The following is a 23470-nucleotide window of genomic DNA, read 5'->3' as shown; positions in this document are numbered from 1 at the left end:
CATCAATCAAATGAAGAACAACAAAGCTAGTGGACCTGATGGGATTCCTGCTGAAGTCTTCAAAGAAGGTGGGCCTGAACTTACACAACAACTTCATAAGCTCATCGAAAAAATCTGGATGAGGGAGGAGATCCCAGAAGACTTTAGGGACGCCATAATTTATCACACTTTTTAAGAAGGGTGATAGAACACATTTTGGGAACTATCGAGGTATCTCTCTTCTTACTACTGCAGGTAAAATCCTTGCAAGGATCATTGCAGAATGCCTCCTACTGATCTCAGAGGATGTTCTCCCCGAATCTCAAAATGGTATCCACCCTTCTTGGGGGACAGTGAACATAATCTTCACTGCACGGCAGCTTCAAGAAAAATGCCGGGAACAGAATTGACCTTTATATATGGCTTTTATTGATCTGACTAAGGCCTTTGATACTGTAAATCGAACTGCTCTGTGGACCATCCTTCTGAAAACTGGATGCCCTGATAAATTTGTGAACATTTGGCAACTCCTTCATGACAACATGACAGCAACAGTTTTGGATAACAATGGCTTTCAGAGCGATCCATTCAGAATCGGATCAGGTGTAAAACAGGTCTCATTGCTCCTACCTTATTTGCTATCTTCATTGCTATGGTTCTACACCTTACTGAGGGGAAACTTCCTACTAGTGTGGAAATGATATATCAAACAGATGGAAAGCTTTTTAATCTCAGTAGGCTGAAAGCAAAAAGTAAGGTAATTACAACCTCTGTCGTAGTATGCCAATGATAATGTAGTCTCCGCACATTCAGAGAAAGATCTTCAAACTATCCTAATTTTTTTTTGCAGAAGCATATGGAAAGCTTGGGCTCTCACTTAATATTAAAAAAACCAAAGTGCTTCATCAACAGGTATGAACTAGTCCCTCTGTAGCACCATCAATCCAGCTTAATGGTGTGATGCTGGAGAACGTTGATTGTGATGATCCTGTATTAGTGTAAATATGGTAAGTGCTGTTTGTATAGGAGATACATGGTAAGTGGAATGAAAGAGGAGGGGGAGTGAATGGGCAGTAGAATGCTGGATGATTGGCTGAGTGTTTAGAATGGCTGAGAGTATAAATGGAAGGATGACAGTTAAATCTGGGTGGACGGTGGACGTTGTGGGTTGTTTTGGTGGATTTTTGAGAGGAGATTGTGTGGAGAGTTGGTGGATGTGAGGAGAGTGTGGAGTTCGGATTAATACTAAGACCAGTACCTCAGGGATAGATGAAACCATATGCCTAAGTGCCTTTATAAAGAAATCTTGTTATCTTTGTTATTTAATAAATATATTTGGTTTACCAAAGGCCTGATCCTTGGCTGGGGTTTCACAGACCAGAAGGGAGGGTAAGGTAAATACCAAGGCTGAAGGGAAACTGTAACAAATGGTGGCAGCGGTGAAGGGGATAATATAACACCACAAGTATTCAGAGCAAACCAGAATTATCTGCATTGATACAAAGGGATTGGGGACAGCTTAAGCACTCAGTCACAGAGGTAACCTGATAGAGAGACTCAGGCAGAGTCTCTGGGAATACTGGTTAGAGGACGTGACTGATGGTGCTGCCTAGCAGAGGGATCTGTTGAGATCTGTGCTAGAGCGGGGAGAGAAACCATAAAAAGGACAGTCCGGACTGGTGGAGTCCCTGGTGGTGCCTAGTGACAGGCAGTAACCACGAGCAGGTAGGAACCTGACAGGGAGAGCCAGGGAAGGGCGTCACATTGATCACTTCCCCTGTCTTGGCAGCCATCTCTCTGTAAAAGCTGACATCAATGCTGAAATTCAACATCGTCTGAGCTCTGCGAGTGCCGCATTCTCCCAAATGAAGTGTAGAGTGTTTGAGGATCGGGATATCCACAGGGAGACCAAAATGCTTATTTACAAAGCCATTGTACTCCCAACCTTACTGTACACCTGTGAAACATGGACCATTTATAAACGCCACTCCCAACTTCTTGAAAGATTCCACCAACACTGTCTCCGGAAAATTCTGCAAATTACTTGGGAAGACAGACGGACTAATGTTAGCAGTTTGGAAGAAGCAAAGACTACCAGTGTTGAAACAATGGTCCTTCAACATCAATTTCACTGGACTGGCCATGTTGTTCAAATGCCTGATCACCATCTTCCAGAGCAGCTACTTTACTCCCAGCTTAAGGATGGAAAATGGAATATCGGTGGACAGCAAAAGAGGTTTAAAGATGTTCTTAAAGTGAATCTAAAAAAATATGAGCATCGAGAACTGGGAAGTCTTGGCCCGTGAACGTCTATTATCAAAGGTGCTATGGACTTCAAAGAAGCACGAATACAGGGTAAACGGGGCAAAGGAGCTAAGTGGAAGGCATGTCAAACAAATCCTCATCATGGCCATCTTCCATCTGGAAACCTATGTCCTCACTGTGGGAGGCTGTGTGGATCCAGAATTGGCCTCCACAGTCACTTACGGACCCACTGTTAAAGACCTTGGAAGACAATCTTACTTGGCCATGAGTGATTGTCAATGAATAAATGACAAGCTTGCTGGGTAGAGGTTACTTAGTGATAGGTTCTGAGAAGTGAGAGACACAATAAAGGTGGTGCTGACGTGAGAGATTTGGATTCTAGGACCATGAGTTACACTTCCTGGAAGATGGACTGCTGGCAACTGATGGGTTGCACCTCACAAGGACTGGGAAGTATGTTTTTGGCCACAGCAGGGAGAACTTCATCAGGAGAGATTTAAACTGAATCCTAAGGGAGAAGGAGACGTAAACTTGATAATAATGATGGACAAAGGCTTACACACAGTAACAAGAACTGAGAGAACAGCTCTAATGGGGCCCAATAATTATCTTCATAAAAATGTAGGAAGGAAGCCAGACTGTAACTCACATGGTCTTTGATGTCTATATAGTGTATGCCTGCACAGAAATACAGGAGAATGAGCTTGGTAGCTCCACTAAGAGTATCTGGATTAAAATTAATAGGGCAAGGAATAAAAGGAACATGGTGGTCGGAGTCTACTACCAACCAGTCTATCAAGGAAAAGACGAGGATAAAACTTTTGAAAAGCATTTTTTTCCAGGAGGCGTGAGGTGCCATGAGACCTGCAGAGTGGTCCTGGAGTGATGAAGACAAAAAGGTTTCTAAAAATGGGACCTGGGAGAGGGTCCTAGTAGCTTGCAACCAGGAAGTGCTGAGACAGTAGGCTTCAGTACTTTTGAATGATAGCCCCTCCCCCTTAGCTCCTGTTACAAAAGATGGAACACCAGCTGATCAAGAATCCATCCCTTCTCCTCCCCTCCACCCCCCACTTCTCCCAACTCACTGCCACCACACACACCTCCTTTAGAGGAGGAGGATCTCAATGAGGTGCCATCATCCCCTTTGCCCCTTGACATGCAGACAACTGCACTGGAAGACTCAGCTGGCCCCCATTATCCCAACTAGGAAGAGCGCTTGTTTGCTCCCATGCTCCCATTCTGTGACACCTCCCTCTCACAAGCAGAAAGGGGCTGCCTGCACCTATTTAAGGGATCTAGGGACATGTCTTAATTGCTGCAACGTCTTAGCTTTGAGTAGTCAGGCCTAGTTATGCTGTGTAGAGATGCAGAATGTTGTGTGACCTGTAAGCTGATTCATGAAACACTCTAAACTGAAGTTTTTCATTAAAAATACTGGAGAAAAATCACCAGCGAGTCTGAATCTGATTCCAACAGGCCTGGCCAGGACATGATGTAGTAGTAGTAGTAATGAGGCCTTCAATTACCCCAATATCTGTTGGGAGCCAAATTCTGCCAAGCATGGCCCCTCCAAGAAATTCCTGACTTGTGTTGGAGATAACTTTCTCCTACAGAAAGTGGAGGAAGCAACTAGAGCATCGGCTATCCTTGAGTTGGTTCTAACCAATAGAAAATGATGACATAGTACAAAGTGGCACTTATGGAAACGCTGGGGGAAAATGACCACATTATACTTCATTTCTTGATTTTAAAGGAAGCAAAAGCTGAAAGTAGCCATATACATACCCTGGACTTCAGGTTAGCTGATTTTAATAAACTCAGAACAATTATAGGTAAGGTTCCATGGGAAGCAACCCAAATGAGAAAAGGAGTCCAAGATGGGTGGGAGTTTCTAAAAAAGGAAATTCTAAAGGCACAATTGCAAACAATTCAGCAAGGAAAAAGGGAGAAGCCAATGTGGTTTCACAAAAAGCTTAGAGATGACCTGAAAAGAAAAAAGGACACATACAGGAAGTGGAAGGCCGGCCGGCCACAAAGGAAGAGTACAGACAGAAAGCATGGGATTGCAGGGATGGCGTCAAGAAGGCTAAAGCTGAGAATGAGCTGAGGTTAGCAAGAGATGCTAAAAGTAACAAAAAAACTTTCTTCAGGTACATGCATGATAAAAGACAGAGAAAAGAAATTATGGTACAGCTATTCAACAAGGATGGCAAAATAATAGAAGACAAAGTAAAGGCAGAAGCGCTCGATTCCTACTTCAGCTCAGTCTTCTCCCAAAAGAGGGTCTAAGACCCACCTGGGAAATGTGAAGTTGAAGGGGCAGGATTGCAGCTTGAAATTGATAAACAAATGGTCAAGGAATACCTAATCACTTTGAACGAGTTCAAATCTGTAAGGCCCAATGAACTGTATCCCTAGATTATTGAAGGAACTGGCTGAAGAACTCTCAGGACCACTATTATTTTTGTGAAATTGTGGAAGATGGGTGAAGTGCCAGGTGACTGGAGGAGGGCTGATGTTGCCCCTATCTTCAAAAAGGTCAAAAAGGAGGAACCTGGGAGCTACAGATCAGTCAGCCTGACATTGATCCCTGGGAAAATTCTGGAGCAGCTTATAAAGCGATCAGTCTGTAAGCACCTTGAAAACAATGCAGTGATTACTAGAAGCCAACATGGATTTATCAAGAACAAATCTTGCCACACTAATCTTAGCTTATTTTTTGATTGGGTAACCTCCCTGGTAGACTGGGAATGCTGTGGACATAATATATTTGTACTTCAGCAAAGCTTTTCACAAGTGCCCCATTATATTCTTATTAGCAAGCTAGCTAAATGTGAGCTGAATGGAACATCTATCAGCAGCTTATCAATGGCTCCTTCTCAAACTGAGGGGGGGAGTAACGAGTGAAGTACCACAGGGCTTGGTCCCAGGCCCAGTGCTCTTCAACATTTTTATTAATGACTTGGATGAGGAGATGCAGGGACTGCTTATCAAATTTGCAGATGATACACAATTGGGAGGAATAGCTAATACCCTGGAGGACAGAAACAAAATTCACAACGATCTTGATAGGCTAGAGCATTGGGCTGAAAACAATAGAATTAAATTTAACAGGAATAAGTGCAAAGTTCTACACCTAGGAAAAAGAAAGCAAGTGCACAGTTGTAAGATGAGGGATACTTGGTTCAGCAATACTAAATGTGAGTAGGATCTTAAAACTGTTGTTGATCACAAGCTGAATAGGAGCCAATCGTGTGATGTGGCTGCAAAAAAATGCTATTTTAGGCTGTATTAACAGAAGTATTGTTTCCAAATCACATGAAGTATTGGTTCCCCTCTATTTGGCACTGGTCAGGCCTCATCTTGAGTACTGCACCCAGTTTTGGACACCACACTTTAGGAAGAATGCAGACAAACTGGAACAGGTTCAGAGGAGGGCAACAAGGATGATCAGGGGACTGGAAACAAAGTCCTATGAGGAGAGACTGAAAGAACTGGGCATGTATAGCCTTGAGAAGAGAAGACTGAGGGGAGATATGATAGCACTCTTCAAATACTTGGAAGAGGAGGGACAGGATCTCTTCTTGATCATCCCATAGTGCAAGACACGAAATAATGGGCTGAAGTTAGAGGAAGCCAGATTTCAACTGAACATCAGGAAAAACTTCCTAACTGTTAGAGTGGTATGACAATGGAACCAATTACCTAGGGACAGAGCTTGGAAAAGTTACTTTTTTGAACTACAACTCCCATCAGCCCAATCCAGTGGCCATGCTAGCTGGGGCTGATGGGAGTTGTAGTTCAAAAAAGTAACTTTTCCAAGCTCTGCCTAGGGATATGGTGCAGTCTCCAACACTGGAGGCATTCAAGAGATAGACAGCTACTTGTTGGGTATGCTTTAATTTGGATTCCTGCATTGAACAGGAGGTTGGACTTGATGGCCTAATAGGTCTCTTCCAACTCTACTATTCTATAATTCTATTATATGGAGCCTGGGACTCATTCGGAGTCTCAGCGGGTCTTACACCTCTTACATTTTTGGGAGCAGGGTCCCAGCAGGGTTTCTATGCCTCCAGCATCCTATAGGCCAATCAGTATGAAAGGGGAATGTGTTAGCCACTGAGAAGAGTCTTCTAACATGTCCTTTCTTGCTGATTGGAGTCAATCAGAGTGAAAGAAAGTGTGTCAGCCATCAAGAAGACTCTTCTCAGTAGCTAACACTCCTTTTTCATGCTTATTGGCTCCTAGGGAGGTCTGTTGTTATTGGAGAAGACATTAACAAGGTTCTCATTCTCAAGCTCGCAGCAAAACAAGGGGGAGGGGGGATGGCTGTGACTGACATGAAGGGGCCCTGCACTTCTGAATTTGCCACCTCACTACTGGACCTAGAAAAAGTAAATTCTTTCTGATTGGCTGAAGGTTCCAGGCAGTTGGGAGTTAACTGTCAGTTTGGGAGAGCAGTTGGATATAGTTGGAGGTGGGAATAGTTGGAGCTGAAGCCCCTGTTGGTTGATGAGGATAGCTGAGGGAAAAACTAATGCCTACATATTAGTTCCCATTGTGTCATTAATAGCTGTCTGGTGAATATCAGAAGGGAGCTGGTGACTCAGTTGGTCTGAGAGGCAGCGCAGAAGAAAGGTCTTGCCAGAGGGAAGTGACACAAGTGGGGTTATAATGCTGGCTAAACTGTCCAAGCAGGCAGGAGTGCAACCAGAGGAGTTTTAGCCCCAGTAGCTGGACTGGGTTGTGGGAGTAATTGGCTGAGGTGGAGGTTTATGGAAATTGGCCTGAGGGGAGAGCCACTTAGAGGCTAGTGTCAGCAATGGCATCTCTGTAGTATTTAGAACCCATCAGCAGGCACTTGTAAAGTCCCAAAATAAATATTAGTGTCCCCTTTTGTAAACAGCATCCCTCTAGACATGGTTTAAGATTTATCCTGTCTCTCATTGGTGATGTCCCTCTGACATGCTACTAGGAAGGTTTAAAATGTATTCCGTGTGAATTGGTGGCTGAGAGCCTCTTTGAATTGCTATCATATCCCCCTGCACTTTTATTGCCTAATCTTATCCCTCTCCTATTTGACCAGTCACAAACATTTTCACACTCATCCCATAGGGATGATTTGTGAACTGGACAGTTGTCAGCTTTCCTCCAGTACTCATTTTTAAAGTTTCTCTGACACCTTTTTGATTTAAACACCAATTTTCTGGTTCCATCCTGGTTCAAGTGGAGCCCATCCCTTTTGTACATAGCTTGTTCCCCAAAATGGGGAACAGTTATCCTTAACTGTTCCCCAGCACTTAACAAATCCAAATTCCTCCTCCCAACATGACTGTTCCATTCACACATTGAGACGTCTCAGTTCTGCCTGTCTAGCTGGCCCTATGCATGGAATTGATAGCATTTCAGAGAAAGCTCCATGCAAACATACAATCAGTGTAAGTCAGCTTTTTTCTTTATGAAATTCTATACTCACTTACTTGGAGGTAAGTCCCATTGTACTCAGTATTGTTTACTTCAGAGTAGAATTGTATAGGATTCTACTGATATAATATTGTCCCAAGAACAAATAGTAGATTTGTATTCTAAACATATACTATCCCTTGTTGGGGTTTTTTTTAAGATCTTGATGAATGTGCAGAAAGTCTACATGACTGTGAATCAAGAGGCATGATATGCAAAAATCTGATAGGAACCTTCATGTGTATCTGCCCCCCTGGAATGACCCGTAGACCAAATGGAGAAGGTTGCATGGGTAGGTATTAAAAAAGGATGCTGCTTTCTCTAAAAGTGAAAGGAAAAAAGCTTGAGTTCATTTAACCCAATAGATGTATGAGTGCCAAAATTAGTTGTCTACTGGCTGCTATGATGGAAAGTTAATATATGACTTTTGATAATCTATTGCTAGGTATCACTATGCACAACAATTGTCAGCAGGTTGTTTGTGATTAGAGATGCTGAGAAAGTCTGCAAGTAGTAGACTCACATATACAATGCATGCTGCTGGAAAAGATACCTGTTCAACCATCTGCCAGACAAGACTGTTGCTGTCAATGCCACCATGGCTGCTGACACCTTCTCCTCCACATGCTAAAGGCCATGCAGTCAGGACATACACAATGAACAGGCATTTCACAAAGTTGCTCAGGCAATGAGCTCTTGCCTGCCTGTTCCTGCACTACATTTTCCAAACAGAATTGCAAGAACACATGTGCACCAAAATAAGCCAATTTAGACCTCAAAAATGATATTTTTCTGACTGTTCCTATTGTGAATAGTAGGCATGAGGAAGGGGGTTCTGATTGAAAAGTTGGAACAAAGGCATAAAGCCGCCTTCCCCTCAAATGCATCGGTCCAGATCTGGTTTAAACTCCCTACACTGTTTTTTTTTAAGCAAGCACATGAAGTCTAAAAGCTTGAATCATGTCATTGCTGGTTTAGCTCTCAGACACAGCATCTCTTGACTCATTCAAGAGTTGTTACCCAGATTGACTTTTTACTTCTCTCACAGTACCTACAATTTTCATTTTAATTAATGATGTCACTGGAAGTTTGTGGCGTTCGTGTGAGGTTTATTTACACACATACAAGCCAGGGATGGTTGAGTCTGTCGATTTCAGTTTCTCTCAGTTTCTCATTTTTCCAATCTTTTCTCCAGTTCTCCACATTTCCACATCAGTTTGTGAATTGTTTTTTTAAAACACCGCAAAAATTGTCAGCATTTTAGTGCACACTTCTCCTAATAGAGTTTTTGTATGAAATGCTGTATGAAATATACATATTTTTTGCAAACAATGTCCCCAGTGTAATACATTTTCATATGTTATTTTCACTAATTTATGTATTTTTATCACACTTCTAATGTGTACCTATTTTTTAAAAAAAGCTTCATTGGAAAGTGTGAATTAAGTAGGTTTGCATTAAATTGCAAACTGAACCAGATTTCTCCCACTATCCCTAATACAGGCTGAGCATAAGATTGGGTTTCACAATATTGACCACCGCAGATATTACTTCCCATCAGTTTTCTAGGACAACTTTCAACAGCACAGCCCTGAATTGTTACAGAGTAAAGCAGGCTCCTGTGTCTCGCAGAGTCAGTTCCAGCAGCACTGCCAGTCTTAAGCTGTTTTTTCTCCCTTCCCCAGGCTCAATTAGTTGTATTCTTTAGAAGAGGGGGAGAGGGGAACCCAACTGAATCATCTTAAATAGTTGACATTATTGGTATTGTTTGACTGGTGTTATAATGCTGTACATATTTATTTTTTATTTATATATTTGTTTGTGATAAAGATGAAAACGAATGCCGCACCAAGCCAGGTATCTGTGAAAATGGCCACTGTGTCAACATTTTTGGAAGTTACAGGTGTGAATGTAATGAAGGCTTCCAGTCAAGCTCATCCGGAACAGAATGCTTTGGCAAGTAAACTTGCATTTCATAATTTTCTATCAAAATTCAAAAGAGGGAGTATTTAAAAAAACTTTGCCTGTTTGGATTCATATTGCTAGTTTGCTGAAACAAATTATATCTGTCTTGTTTGTATGTAAGAGAAATGAAATAAAGATGATTCTTCGGCTTGATATGTTTTTAGTAATCAGATGGTTTGAGAGTAAACTAATTAAACTAGAAATGCTGGAAATGCTAGATATCAAGTAGTGATTTAACACCTTCCCTCCCTTTCAACTGTTCCACTTGCAGGATTTCCCTACTATCAACCTATCCTACCACCTATGCACAGACCAGTGTACACATGTGAGGGCTATATACATATATTGCTCAGGGTACAAACTGGATCTTTCCCAACATACTCAAAGACAAGACACCAATTATAGACATACTTACAGTTTGCTGAGATGATGATCTCTGGTAGTGAAAATACTATTAACTTTCATATTTAACATTTACACTTCATCATATTTACCTTTACTGAATAAAAGCTATCGTATTCTTATTATATAAGAAAATCTTTAAATGCATAAAAATAAGGAAGATAAACACGAATGTTTTGTTATTACTAAAAGTAATGTTAGTATTTTAGCTTTAGCGATACTTAAGAATGTAAGGACATATAAGTACTATTAAAATGAAATAGTATATTGTGAGTAGTATTTAAAATTTCCCTTTGAAAAACTGCATCACAGTAAAAATAAAATGGACCAGTTACTAATTCAAATAAAATACTGTTGGAGGTTTTTCAAGCAGTATTCCATGATGAGGTATGATGATCTGGAAAGGGGCTTGCTGAAGGCACATGCAAAATATCATACTCTTTTATTCTCAAGCATTTAATCTAGAACAATTCCTTACAATCACTGAGACTATTTAGAATCACACTGCACTCTTCAATACCACTCACAACTGTTTTAAAAAACTGTGATCACAACAAAAGTCCTTATGTCAACTCTAGAAATCTGTGTACGTAAATGTCATATTAATGCAAAGAAAAGCTGACTGTACTAAACTGTAAACCATTCTGAGAACCATGGTTAAAGGGCTGCTAATAAATGATGTAAACAAACATGTTTCATTCTAATTCACATGTTATTTCTTCATATTTTCTTCACAGATAACCGCCAAGGCTTCTGCTTTGCTGAAGTCTTACAGACAATGTGTCAGATGGCTTCCAGTAGCCATAACCTTGTCACAAAATCAGAGTGCTGTTGTGATGGAGGAAGAGGGTGGGGCAACCAGTGTGAGACTTGCCCACTTCCAGGAACAACGCAGTACAAGAAAATCTGTCCGCATGGTCCAGGGTACACCACTGATGGAAAAGGTATTGTTTGGTAGAGAGCTGATATATATATTTTGAATAGAATATATTTTGATCCGGTTTGACTTTTCCTAATTATTTGCTGAGTAATAGTTTATTCTGAGTTTCATAACCCTATGAAAAGCCCTAAAACAGAAGTAAACAGATAACTCTAAAGCTAAAAATATCAACGAAAAGCTTTCTGCACATGAAAAATTCAAGGATAGTGTGACATACATTGGAAGTATTGTAAATAAAACATTTTCACTTGCAGAGTACTTTACCTATGCAGAACATTCTCAATGGATCTATAGAATTTCTCTCATGGATGACAGAGGTCTCCAAGTGGGTAGTGTAGCTCCCCCTACACCTCAGAGACAGGAAACGCTTCAGCAAACACTTTGCTCCTCCCCTCTTGCTGAGGCTCAGTTCGTTTCCTGTTTCAGCTCAGACTACATCCTATTTGTGAGATCTCTTTCTTTACTGTTAACTCTGTCACTTTTTCTGTGTTTGCTGCTATTTACTTACCTCAATAATTGCTTCATTTCTCTTCTACTTACCTTTGGTTACTGAAAAAAAACTGTTTATTTCCTGTTAGTCCTCTGGTACGGAGAAGGTTAGAGGACAGACTGTAAAGAAAAAGCATGTTAAAAAGTCAGGCTAGGGCTTAGCGGTAGCCATGACCAGTGCCCAGTCATCAAAGCTTCCCGCCATTTTGCAACACAAGGCCTGTTATGCTACTGACAATCCCACTGAAGGCACTTCTTTGACCTATGGTACTGTCAGCCGTCTGTGGTCTGGTGAGTCCATGGAGGCGGTCTTAATGCCAGAGGATGTGAGGGAAGCGATGCAGAGGAGAGCGGCAGCGTCCTCGTTTTTACCTGAGGATGGAAGCGCAGCAGCAATGCCCACCATTTTAGATCAAGCTGCGGTGGCAGCACCCGCCATTTTTGATGATGCCGAAGCATTCCTGCCTGCTAGAACTGTAAATAGGGGAGCAGTAGCCCCTGCTATGACTGTAAATAGGGGAGCGGTAGCCCCCGTCGACAGTAAGGTGATCTTGCCCATAATGCCTGCCAAGAGGAGAGCAGTAGCCACTGCCATTGCACAACACAGCGGAGCGGCGCCAGCATGCAGGGGGGCAGTAGGCCTTGCTGTTGGGGAACAAAGTGGGATGTGAACATCCATGTTAACGTCCTGAAGGGGAGCAGTAGCCCCCACCATTTCAAAGCACCATGAGCTAGTGGTGGCCACAGAGTTGGGTACTACAACTTTGGGGGTGGCTGGACAGTCGCAATCCTTGGATTCTCCACCTTTGCTACCAAGTTTGGAGCATGAAATGGAGCCTCTATCCTCTGAGGAAGAGGTATTGGAATTGGTCCCTACTCAGCCAATCTATTTTTGTGTTAGCAGACCAGTGCAGTTGCAGCACTCTGCACCCCCTAGCTTAGTGTTGCAACAACAACAGCTGCCACAAGCCCTGCTAACTAGCCTTTTTTCACCTGAGGTGATTCAGCTGCTATAGGATGCCATGATAGGCAATTTGGCAGCTGAGTTAACAAGGGGAGCAGCATCAAAATGATCTCTAACCCCTCTCCAGAGTGACCAGCAACTGGATTCCCCCCTGCCAAAGAGGCTTTCAGGGGGGCAGTATCAGGAAGTTTTGTCATCCCCTAGGCCTTTTAGAGGTGCCAGAGGGCATTGCTCCACTACAGCTCCTAGGCACCAGTGGCAGGCTGAGTCTGGTCTACTCCCTGATGTGGAAGGGAAAAATATACTAGAGGAAGGCGAATGGAGCGAGGGCTCAGGTCTGGAAGACGTGGTGTCATCTAGGCTGTTTATAGAATTGTATTTCCCCCCTCCCTTGTGTACCAAGGTGTTAGCTGCTCTAGATTTGGCACTGGCTCAACAGCAACAACAGGAGCTGCTTTCTAAGAGTGTCCTGGTTTTACTCACTCCTACAAGAGCAAGTAGCTGTATCCCATTACCAGCCTCTGTTAAAGTAATAATGAAATCAGAATGGAACTTTCCACTTCAATGTACAAAGGGGGGTTAATTATACCAACAAGTTCTAAGTTGTGGAGGTGAACATCATGGAGCAACTTTGCACTCTGGAGGTAAATAGTCCTGTTTCCACTCTGCTTTCATGTGCCCTCCTTCCCCATGATGAAGATACACAGATGAAGGATCCTAATGAGCGTAGGTCAGACCCAGCCCTTAAAAGGCCTCATGATGCTAATGCCCTTGCTATTCTGTTTCAGCTTCTGTCTTCGCCAGAGCGACCCTATTGTGGGTGGAGGATCTATTAGACAATACTAATCAAGATCCTACTAGGGTTAGGAAGACTTTGCTGAAGGTGTCCAGATCGTTAGTGTTTATAGCGGATCCAACTTTGGACTCCACCCAGTTTTCCTGCAGGGCCATGGCGGCAGCAGTAGTTGCTCATAGGCACTTATGGCTTTCCCACTGGGATGTAGATGCCTCTTCTCATGCAAATCTAGCTTCAGTCCCTTTCTCAGAGTCAAAGCTGTTTGGGGATGCGACACTGAAGGAGGTTTTGGTGGAATCTAACGGCAAGAAGAAGACTATGCCATCTCAGAAATGAGATGATAGGTGTTTCTATAGACGTGCTCCAACATCCTACCAGTTCTCACACACCTTTCATGCTTTTAGAAGGGGACGTGGTTTCAGAAATGCCCGTCCCTCATGGAACAGGCCGAGATTTCATCAAAAATCTCAGCAGACCTCATTTTCCCGGAACTTCCCCAATCAGGCACAACAAGGGTATCAGAATCAGCAACATTTTTTACTCTGTTGCGCTGCCGCCAGTGGGAGGAAGGCTAAGCAAGTTTTTCCATTGGTGGCAAGACACCACTCAGGACAAGTGGGTACTAAAGGTGGTCAAGGGCAGATACAAGATAGAGTTGCCAGATTCCTTCCCTCACCCGTCTCCAAGTCCACTGAGAAGTTGAAAGCAATATCAAACAAGATTCATCACTTGTTGGACATCTCTGCAATAGAGAGAGCGCACTGCCAGGGACAGTGTTTTCAGGGCACATGCTCGTCAGTAGAGATGTGCAGGAACATCAACTGACTGGAATTGTGGGTGGCTCATTTGGCACTCTGCCACTTCTCCTGCATATTTGGATATCCGGATGTGCTAATATGTGCTAATATGTACCAACAACATGACAGTGCACATTCATTTGAACAAACAAGGAGGCACCTGCTCACTGGCGTTGCACATGGAAGTTGTGACAACGCTGTCTTGGGCCGAACAGCACACAGCATCAATCACAGCAGAGTACATTTAAGGTCACTTGAATGTGACAGCCAACTGGTTGAGTCGACAGCAGCTATTTCCAGGGGAATGGGCTCTCAACAAGGAAGTTTTTCACACCCTACAGGCAAGGTTTGCAGGTTCAGAGTGGATCTTTTTGTCTCCAAGGCAAACCATCAGATACGCCGCTTTTTCTCTCACTTCCTGAATCACAGGGCAGAGCAAGTGGATGCCCTTGTGGTACCCTGGCCAAGGGGGTTACTGTATGCATTTCCTCCAACTCCACTGTTATCCAAAGTCCTAAAAAAGATCTGGTCAGAGAAGGCTCAAGTGATGCTGATAGCTCCATATTGGCCCTGACGTCCCTGGTTCTTGGATATCATCCAATTGGCCAGGTCTCCACTGTTCCATCTCCCACTGCAGCTGGACCTTCTTCACCGTGGTCCTCTACTTCACCCAGACCTACAATGGCTCCAGCTGACCACATGGAAATTGAGTGCACATGACTACTAGTTGCGGGAATGCCTCCAGTAGTGGACACAATCTTAGCAGCTCAACAACCTTCTACAGTTTGCAGTTATCAGGGCACACAGAAGGCGTTTTCCCTTTGGTGTAGTAAACAGAGCATGGATCCTGTGGTGGCTGATGTGCTTCTTTTTCTGCAGGAAGGTCTTCAGATGGATCTGCAGCCTAACATGCTGAAAAGGCAGGCATTGGCCTTGTCATCTATATTACATGTACAGGGTTCCTAATCCCTGGCTTCACATCCTTTAGTTAAACAGTTTAGTTTCTTCGGGGAGCCGCAATGATCAGTCCACACATACACCACCATTTCCCCACATAGAGCCTGCATTCCATTCTCTCCACTCTACAGAAGCCTCAGTTCAAGACACTAGGATCAATCTCTTTGAAGATTCTTTCATTCAAGACGGCCTTCCTAGTAGCTATTACAACAGCGTGTAGGGTGTCTGAACTGCAGGCCCTATTGGTCAAGAAACACCTCTGTATTTTCCACAAAGACAGAGTAGTGCTACGCACTAGACCAGACTTTGTTCCTAAACACTGCTTTCCACAGATATCAGGACATAATACTGCCTTCTTTCTGCCCTAACCCTTCTCACCCTAAGGAGAAGGCATAGCACTCTTTAGACATTAGACGGGCACTGAAGGTGTACATTAATAGAACCAAACTGTTTAGACAATCTGAATCCCTGTTTGTATCCGTCTACCCTGCCACTATGGGGAAGAAGGTGTGAAGTGCAACCATAGCTCGCTGGATTACAGCTTGCATTTCCTTAGCGTATGAGGCCCTTCATGTGCCATCCCCATTGCAAATTACAGCCCACTTCACCAGGTCTGCTGCCACATTGGCGTTTTTTTTCACAAATGCCCCAATAGTCAATAGCTGTAGAACAGCGATGTGGTCCACTCCTAGTACGTTCACAAGGCATTATAAAATCAACATATGTGCTTCGACAGAGGCCTCATTTGGGCATAGGGTTCTGCAACAAGTACTGTCTCCTTCAGGCCCACCCTAGGTCTGCAGCTTTAGTATGTCCCACTTGGAGACCTCTGTCGTCCATGAGAGAAGGAACAGTTGGTTCTCACTGTAAACATTGTTCTTTCATGGATGACAAGAGGTCTCCAAGTATTAAGTATTTTTTCTGGTGGCTAGGACCAAGTCACTGAGTGCCATGACTCCTTTCTATTATGTTTGTGGTGGTCAGTTGACCTTGAGGCTAACACGCTTCATTTTTGCTGTCAGGTTTGTATGGATTAGTTTTTTTCTTGTTCCTGTTATATGTTTTCATCCTTGAGTCTCTCCCTTGAGTTTTGGTTGAGGCTTACTTCTGGAGCTTTTCCAAGAAATGAACTGAGCCTCAGCAAGAGGGGAGGAGCAAAGTGTTAGCTGAAGTGTTTTCTGTCTCTGAGCTGTAGGGGGAGCTACACTACCCACTTGGAGACCTCTTGTCATCCATGAAAAAACACCGTGGATGGTAAGACCCAACTGTTCCTTCTATTGTCTAAGGGAAGCAAACCATGATCCCGGTTTCAGACAACATGACAAGCCAAACCATGGCTTGTTTCCCAGCAGAGCAGGGGCAGTAGGAACGAGGGAGGAGTGTGATGACTTTGATTTCAGCAGTGTGCATCAATAAGCTGCTTGTTCATACTAAACCAGCGTTTCCCAACTAGTGGGCCACCAGATGTTGTTGGACCACAATTCCCATCTTTCCTGACCATTGGCAATGCTGGCTGAGGCTGATGGGAGTTGTGATCCAACAACATCTGGTGGCCCACTAGTTGGGAAAGGCTGTACTAAACCATAGTTTATTTTAACTATGGTTTAATGTGACATCCAAAATGGGCTGCCTAATGTATACTATTCCAGTTTTCAAATTTCATTTGTTCCAGCCACTTTATGCTCATTGATGCTGGGCAGCTGTGAATTCTGATAAGTTCAACTAGTAGTTGCTGGCCGTGTTTTGTTATTTTTATTGCAAGCCTATGAATCCTACTGAAAATGGAAATAAAAATACTCAAAAAATTAAAAGAGAACATTAGGTAAATTTACTGTTTGAAAAACTGTAATAAATTCTTGAGCAATTAAGGCTGCTATTCTATAGTCTCAGAGGACATCCCAGGGGCCATAGGCTAGGTTGGATTTACCCTTCTGATGGAGACAATAGAAGGGAAACAATGGGAGGTAAAATGGGGATAGGGTTAATGAAGTTTTTGAAGCCCAGAAACAGACAAAGGAGTGCAGAGCATTTGTCCACCCTCACTTCCTCGCTGTCAGCAGTATGTTGAACATTTGTGTTTTCTTCCCCTTCTCCCCATTAGATTATTACTATAACCTTAGTGCAGGTCTGGGGAACCTTTGGTCTTCCAGATGTAGCTGAATTGCAACTCCCATCAGTTCTAGAAAGCATGGCCAATGGCCAGGGACAATGGGAGTTGTCATTCAATAATATCTGGAAGGCCAAAGGTTCTCCACACTTGCTTTAGTGTTTCTATGTCTAGATAGGAAAGTATATTTTGAAATATTTCATATTAATTCCACAGATATTGATGAGTGTAAGGTCATACCAAGTCTATGCAGGCACGGTCAATGTATCAACACCATGGGCTCCTTCACATGCTTTTGTAAAGTTGGCTATACCACTGATATTAGTGGTACTTCTTGTGTGGGTAAGTTTTATCACTCATTTCAATTTCATTCTTTTTAGTTGACTTGAAACCTGTTTTGTAGTCTTCCATATTTCCCCATTACATAAGTGAATTAACATCTTGTAATATAAAACTGCATTTACTGTTTTTATTTTCATTAAAATATAAAATCTTTCCCAGATGCACAGAGACCCTCTACAACCAGATTAGTACTTTCTCCTGGGTGGTAGTAGAAAGTGTCCTCATCTTCCCAAGTGGAGGATCCTCCTGCCTTTCCAAAGCACTCTTATATTTTGGTCTGGAAACAGTTTTTGAAGAGCTCCCCAGAACCTCACAGTACTTTCTTTAGGACCCATTTATTTCATTTTTCTTCATTTTTATTTCTCTCTTTCGTCCCCTTCCCTACCTTGGATTTTACAGCAGACACAGAGCAAGGGAAGTTGGCATATGGACTTAGAGCCTAACTCCTCTTTGGGAGACTCTCCACTTCTCTTTCCAACTCTGAATCCAGACAGAATTGGGAAACCTCTAGCCACACAGTCCCAAAGTGCCACTTTCCCTCCGGAAGTGCAACAGTTGAATTACTTGTGAGCTGGAAATGTGTTAAGCAGCAGTTGCTATCACCACCTAAGCAGACCAGTCACCTTCCACAGCAGTCCTATAGCTGGGAGGCAGGAAAAAAGTTAATGGTCAGATTGGCACTATATTTTGTTGCAACTGGGAGAGGATGTGTGAGTAGTGACATCCCTAAGCAGCAGCAGCAGCAGCATTTATGAATGGCTTCCTGTGAGACATTCCAGAGCAATTTACAATTATGTGGTTTGGAACCTGAATTTGCATAGCTCATAATGCTGATACACAATAAGCTATTGCCTTTTGCTAATGTCATGTTTGTTTCTCATGGGGAAGCATGTATCCTGTTCTGAAAAAAACTGAGCCTAGCGCTATTCACACCTGCAGACTGCATTCACTGAATGCATGGAACAGGTAGCAGGATTGTGTGCATTGGCCCTACCACAACCTCCACACATTTAGCAGAAGGTTTAAATAGAGCTGAATGTGAGTGTAACTGTGTGTGTCAGCTCTTCTGTAAGATCAGCAACCCTGTAAGATCAGGGTCACCTACTGTGCATACAGCTGCCTATACACTGAATTCTATTCATACCTTTTGCAGTCATGGATCATGTGCTGGTGGATAGATGGAAGCACTCAGTATCTTAGCTGAGATACAGAAATGTTGCTGAACTTAGGAAAAAGATTCACCTGTTTTATTTATTTGTTGAATTTGTATCCTACCTTTACACCACATAGTGCTCAAGGTGGCTCTCAGCACACCCCAGTTTTTCTTACCAATATTTCCCACGTGGGGAAAAATTGTCTGTTTCTTTGTATCTTTAGATAGTGATTATTTCTCACTTTTCTTACAAGAAGCTGAGTTACTAATAGTCCATTATCCTAATTAGATCTTGATGAATGCTCCCAGTCTCCCAAACCATGCAACTTTATCTGCAAGAACAGTGAAGGAAGTTACCAGTGTTCATGCCCACGTGGCTACATCCTCGAAGAAGACGGAAAAACCTGTAGAGGTGAGTAGCTGAGTAGCTTGGTGGGTTGTTTTTATTCATTAATTCCTTCTGGGCTTCTACTGGGAGGAATATAAAGTCTGGAAGGAATATAAATTAATGGGGCGTGGGATTTAAATTGAATAAATAAATAAAATACTTACAACTTTTGGTAGGGACTGATGTGGAGCCCCAGTCTAGACTGGTAGCACATTCCCCCACTGCTGCTTGCCCTTCAGAGTAACAGTGGCCTGCTTAAGCAACTTTTTTAAAAAAAAAACATGTACAAAACCCATAAATAACATAATGTATAGTTTGGCCCAGTAGGCTCAACTGTCTAATATAGGGGGCTTTACAAGATTCTGCTGCAGGCGGATAAGGCAGGGCTTAATAAGAGTAATAAAGAGTGGTACAAAACTGTCCAGGCTTGCTTGCTTGTCCAGGCTTGCTTGCTTGTGCGCCCACCAATGTGTCCTCTCAACCCTTGCTCTTCTTGGCTTATTAAAGCTTGCCAAGGGGGTATGACCAAGTGGATCCAGGATGTGGTCAATAACGTTGTTGTGGGAGGGAGTTGTTCCAGCCACCCTGAAAGAGGCAGTGATCCATCTGCTCCTGAAAAACCCTGGAACTACTGGTTTGTGACAACTACCACCCAGTCGCAAATACCCCCTTTTTAGGGAAGGTGAATGAGAGGGTTGTGGCACAGCAATTGCAAGTACTCTTGGATGGAACAAAGAGGATTTCAGGCCTGGGCTCAGGCCTGGTTACGGGACTGAATTGGCCTTGGTCGCCCTGACCTTTATCAAGAGGAGGACATGGGGAGCGCGACCCTGTTATTCTTACTTGATCTCTTGGTGGTTTTTGAAACCATTAACCATGGTATCCTTCTGGGCCAACTTGGCAAGATGGGTATTGGAGACACTGTTTTACAGTGGTTCAGATCCTATCTCCAGGGTCATTCTCAGAGAAAAGCATTGGGCGATTGTCTTTCAGCCTCCTGACAGTGGTACTCTGGGGTGCTGCAGGATACCATCTTGTCCCTGAGGCTGTTTAATGTCTATATGAAGCCATTGGGAGTGGTCATCAGGAAATCTGGGGCGAGGTGTCAGCAGTACACTGACGATACCCAGCTCCATTTCTCTGTAACATCTGAATTGGGAGAGGCCATAAAAGGTCTGGACCAGTGCCTGAACTCGGTGGTGGGCTGGATGAGGGCCACACACCTGAGTCTGAATCCTAGCAAGACAGAGGCACTGTGGATGGTGGTTCCTGAGTTCAGATAATTAGTCAGTTGCCTGCTTTGGATAGGGTTGTACTCTCTCTGAAAGAGCAGGTTTATAGTCTGGGGGTGCTCCTGGATCCATCTTAGGCTAGAAGTGCCTTTTACCAGTTTCGGTGGGTAAGACAGCTACGACCATTTCTGCACTGGGATAGCCATACACTAGTAACCTCCAGGCTGGATTACTGTAATGCGGTCTATGCGGGGCTGCCCTTGAGGTTAGTCTGGAAGCTGCGGCTGGTATAAAATGAGGCAGCGTAACTGCTTATGGGGGCAGGGTATCGCCAACATGTCACCCCGCTGCTGAAAGAATTGCACTGTCTACCCATCAGCTACTGGGCTAAGTTCAAGGTTCTGGTTTTAGTATACAAAGCCCTATGCAGCTTGAGACTAGGATACCCGAAATATCTTCTTACCCTTCATTCATTCATTGGCGATCACTCGTGGCTGAGTAAGATTGTCTTCCAAGATAAGATCTTTAATGGTGGGTCCGTAAGTGACTGTGGAGGCCAATTCTGGATCCACACAGCCTCCCACAGTGAGGACATAGGTTTCCAGATGGGAGATGGTCACAATGAGGATTTGCTTGACGTGCCTTTCGCTTAGCTCATTTGTCCCTTTCGCCCTGTACTCGTGCTTCTTCAAAGTCCATAGCACCTTTGATAATGGCCAACCTCCAATTGGGGCGCTCATGGGCCAAGGCTTCCCAGTTCTCGATGCTTATGTTACATTTTTTTTAGATTAGCTTTGAGAACATCTTTAAACCTCTTTTGCTCTCCACCGATATTCCATTTTCCATCCTTAAGTTGAGAATAAAGTAGCTGCTTTGGAAGACGGTGATCAGGCATTCGAACAACATGGCCGCTCCAGCACAGTTGATGTTGAAGGATCATTGTTTCAACACTGGTAGTCTTTGCTTCTTCCAATATGCTAACATTAGTCTGCCTATCTTCCCAAGTAATTTGCAGAATTTTCCGGAGGCAGCGTTGGTGGAATCTTTCAAGAAGTTGGGAGTGGCGTTTATAGATGGTCCATGTTTCACAGGTGTACAGTAAGGTCGGTAGTACAATGGCTTTGTAAATAAGCATTTTGGTCTCCCTGTGAATATCCTGATCCTCGAACACTCTACGCTTCATTTGGGAGAATGCGGCACTCGCAGAGCTCAGACGATGCTGAATTTCAGTGTCGATGTCAGCTTTTACAGAGAGATGGCTCCCAAGATAAGAAAAAAGATCGACATTTTCCAGCGTCACACCATTAAGCTGGATTGATGGTGCTACAGAGGGATTGGTTTGCACTTGCTGATGAAGCACTTTGGTTTTTTTGATGTTAAGCGAGAGGCCAAGCTTTCCATATGCTTCAGCAAAGACATTTAGGATAGTTTGAAGATCTTCCTCTAAATGTGCGGAGACTACATTATCATCAGCATATTGAAGTTCTATGACAGAGGTTGTAATTACATTACTTTTTGCTTTCAGCCTACTGAGATTAAAAAGCTTTCCATCTGTTCGATATGTGATTTCCACACCAGTGGGAAGTTTCCCCTCAACAAGGTGTAGAATCATGGCGATCAAAATAGCAAATAAGGTCGGAGCAATGACACATCCCTGTTTGACGCCTGATCCCACTTTGAATGGATCACTTTGAGAGCCATTGTTATCCAAAATTGTCGCCGTCATGTTGTCATGGAGGAGTAGCAAAACATTCACAAATTTATCAGAGCATCCAATTTTCAGGATGGTCCAGAGAGCAGTTCGATTTACAGTATCAAAGGCCTTAGTCAGATCAATAAATGCCATACACAGAGGTCAGTTTTGCTCCCTGAATTTTTCTTGAAGCTGTTGTGCAGTGGAGATCATGTCCACTGTCCCCCGGGAAGGGCAGAAACCATTTTGGGATTCAGGGAGGATGTCTTCTGAGATAGGTAGGAGGCGATTTGCGAGGATCCTTGCAAGGATTTTACCTGCAGTACCAAGAAGAGAGATGCCTCAGTAGTTCCCACAATCTGTTCTATCACCCGTCTTGAAAAGAGTGATAGTTATGGCATCCCTAAAGTCTTCCGGGATCTCCTCCCTCATCCAGATTTTTTCGATGAGCTTATGAAGTTGTTGTGTAAATTCAGGCCCACCTTCTTTAAAGACTTCAGCAGGAATCCCATCAAGTCCACTAGCTTTGTTATTCTTCATTTGATTAATGGCTTTACTGACTTCATCCAAATTAGGGGATACTGCAAGCTCATCTCTAATTTGTTGATGTGGGTTTTGCAAGAAGACCTCACCAGCCACATAAGAGTTACAATTAAGGAGGTCGTGGTAATGCTCTTTCCAGTGCAGTACAACAGACTCTTTGTCCTTTAGAAGTTTGGTATCATCTATTGAACGTAAAGGATTTGTACCCTAATTTGTTGGCCCATATATGGCCTTTGTGGCATTAAAAAAGCCCTGTGCGTCATCAGCATCTGCAAAATGCTGGATTTCTTGAGCTTTCTTTATCCACCAGGCGTTCTTAAGTTCTCTGGTTCTTCTTTGGACCTCAGCCTTTGCACTGGCATAGATGTTTTTCTTAGCAGCACAGTTAATGTCTTTTTGCCATATCTGGAAGGCTTTCCTTTTCTTGTCAATGATATGTTCAGTCTCACTATCATTCTCATCAAACCAGTTCTGATGTTTCTTAGTTTGGTATCCAATAGTTTGTTCACATGCTGCAATAATGGAAGTCTTCAGTTTACTCCAGTGTTCCTCAACGTTTTCAGGGAGTTCCGTAGGTAGATGTTTCTTGAGAGTTGTTTGAAAGGAAGCTCACTTAATAAGATCTTGAAGGGCATGGATGTTCATTTTATGTCTTGGTTTTCTTCCTTGGAGCCTATGTTGAGGAACAATATTAATGGCCATAGTGGATAGAATTAATCGGTGATCTGTCCAGCAGTCATCGGCACTCGTCATGGCCCTGGTGAGGAGTACATCATGACTATCTCTGGCACAGACAATTATGTAATCCAGTAGATGCCAGTGCTTCGACCGAGGGTGCTTCCATGATGTTTTAAATTTATCTTTCTGGTGAAAAAGTGTGTTTGTGATAACAAGATTATGGTCTGCACATTTAGTCAGAAGTAGAATTCCATTCAGGTTGCTATTGCCAACTTCTTTCCCAATGGTTTCTGGCCATAAATCAAAATCATGCCCAA

The 23470-nt window shown here is 43.2% G+C and overlaps 1 protein-coding gene across 1 annotated transcript in view; it reads left to right on the top strand.

Annotated features, from left to right (window-relative positions):
- FBN2 (fibrillin 2) overlaps positions 1 to 23470 on the top strand; it is a 419303-nt gene that overhangs the window by 340000 nt on the left and 55833 nt on the right. The window contains exons 55-59 of the mRNA XM_061625313.1: positions 7868 to 7999; positions 9538 to 9663; positions 10812 to 11018; positions 17341 to 17466; positions 18909 to 19031. Of these exons, the coding sequence (XP_061481297.1) occupies positions 7868 to 7999; positions 9538 to 9663; positions 10812 to 11018; positions 17341 to 17466; positions 18909 to 19031 (714 nt within the window). The remainder of the gene's footprint in view (positions 1 to 7867; positions 8000 to 9537; positions 9664 to 10811; positions 11019 to 17340; positions 17467 to 18908; positions 19032 to 23470) is intronic.

Source organism: Rhineura floridana, chromosome 1 (assembly GCF_030035675.1).
Source record: "Rhineura floridana isolate rRhiFlo1 chromosome 1, rRhiFlo1.hap2, whole genome shotgun sequence".
In the NCBI taxonomy this organism is placed as follows: domain Eukaryota; kingdom Metazoa; phylum Chordata; class Lepidosauria; order Squamata; family Rhineuridae; genus Rhineura; species Rhineura floridana.
This window is presented reverse-complemented; position numbering and strand designations above follow the sequence as displayed.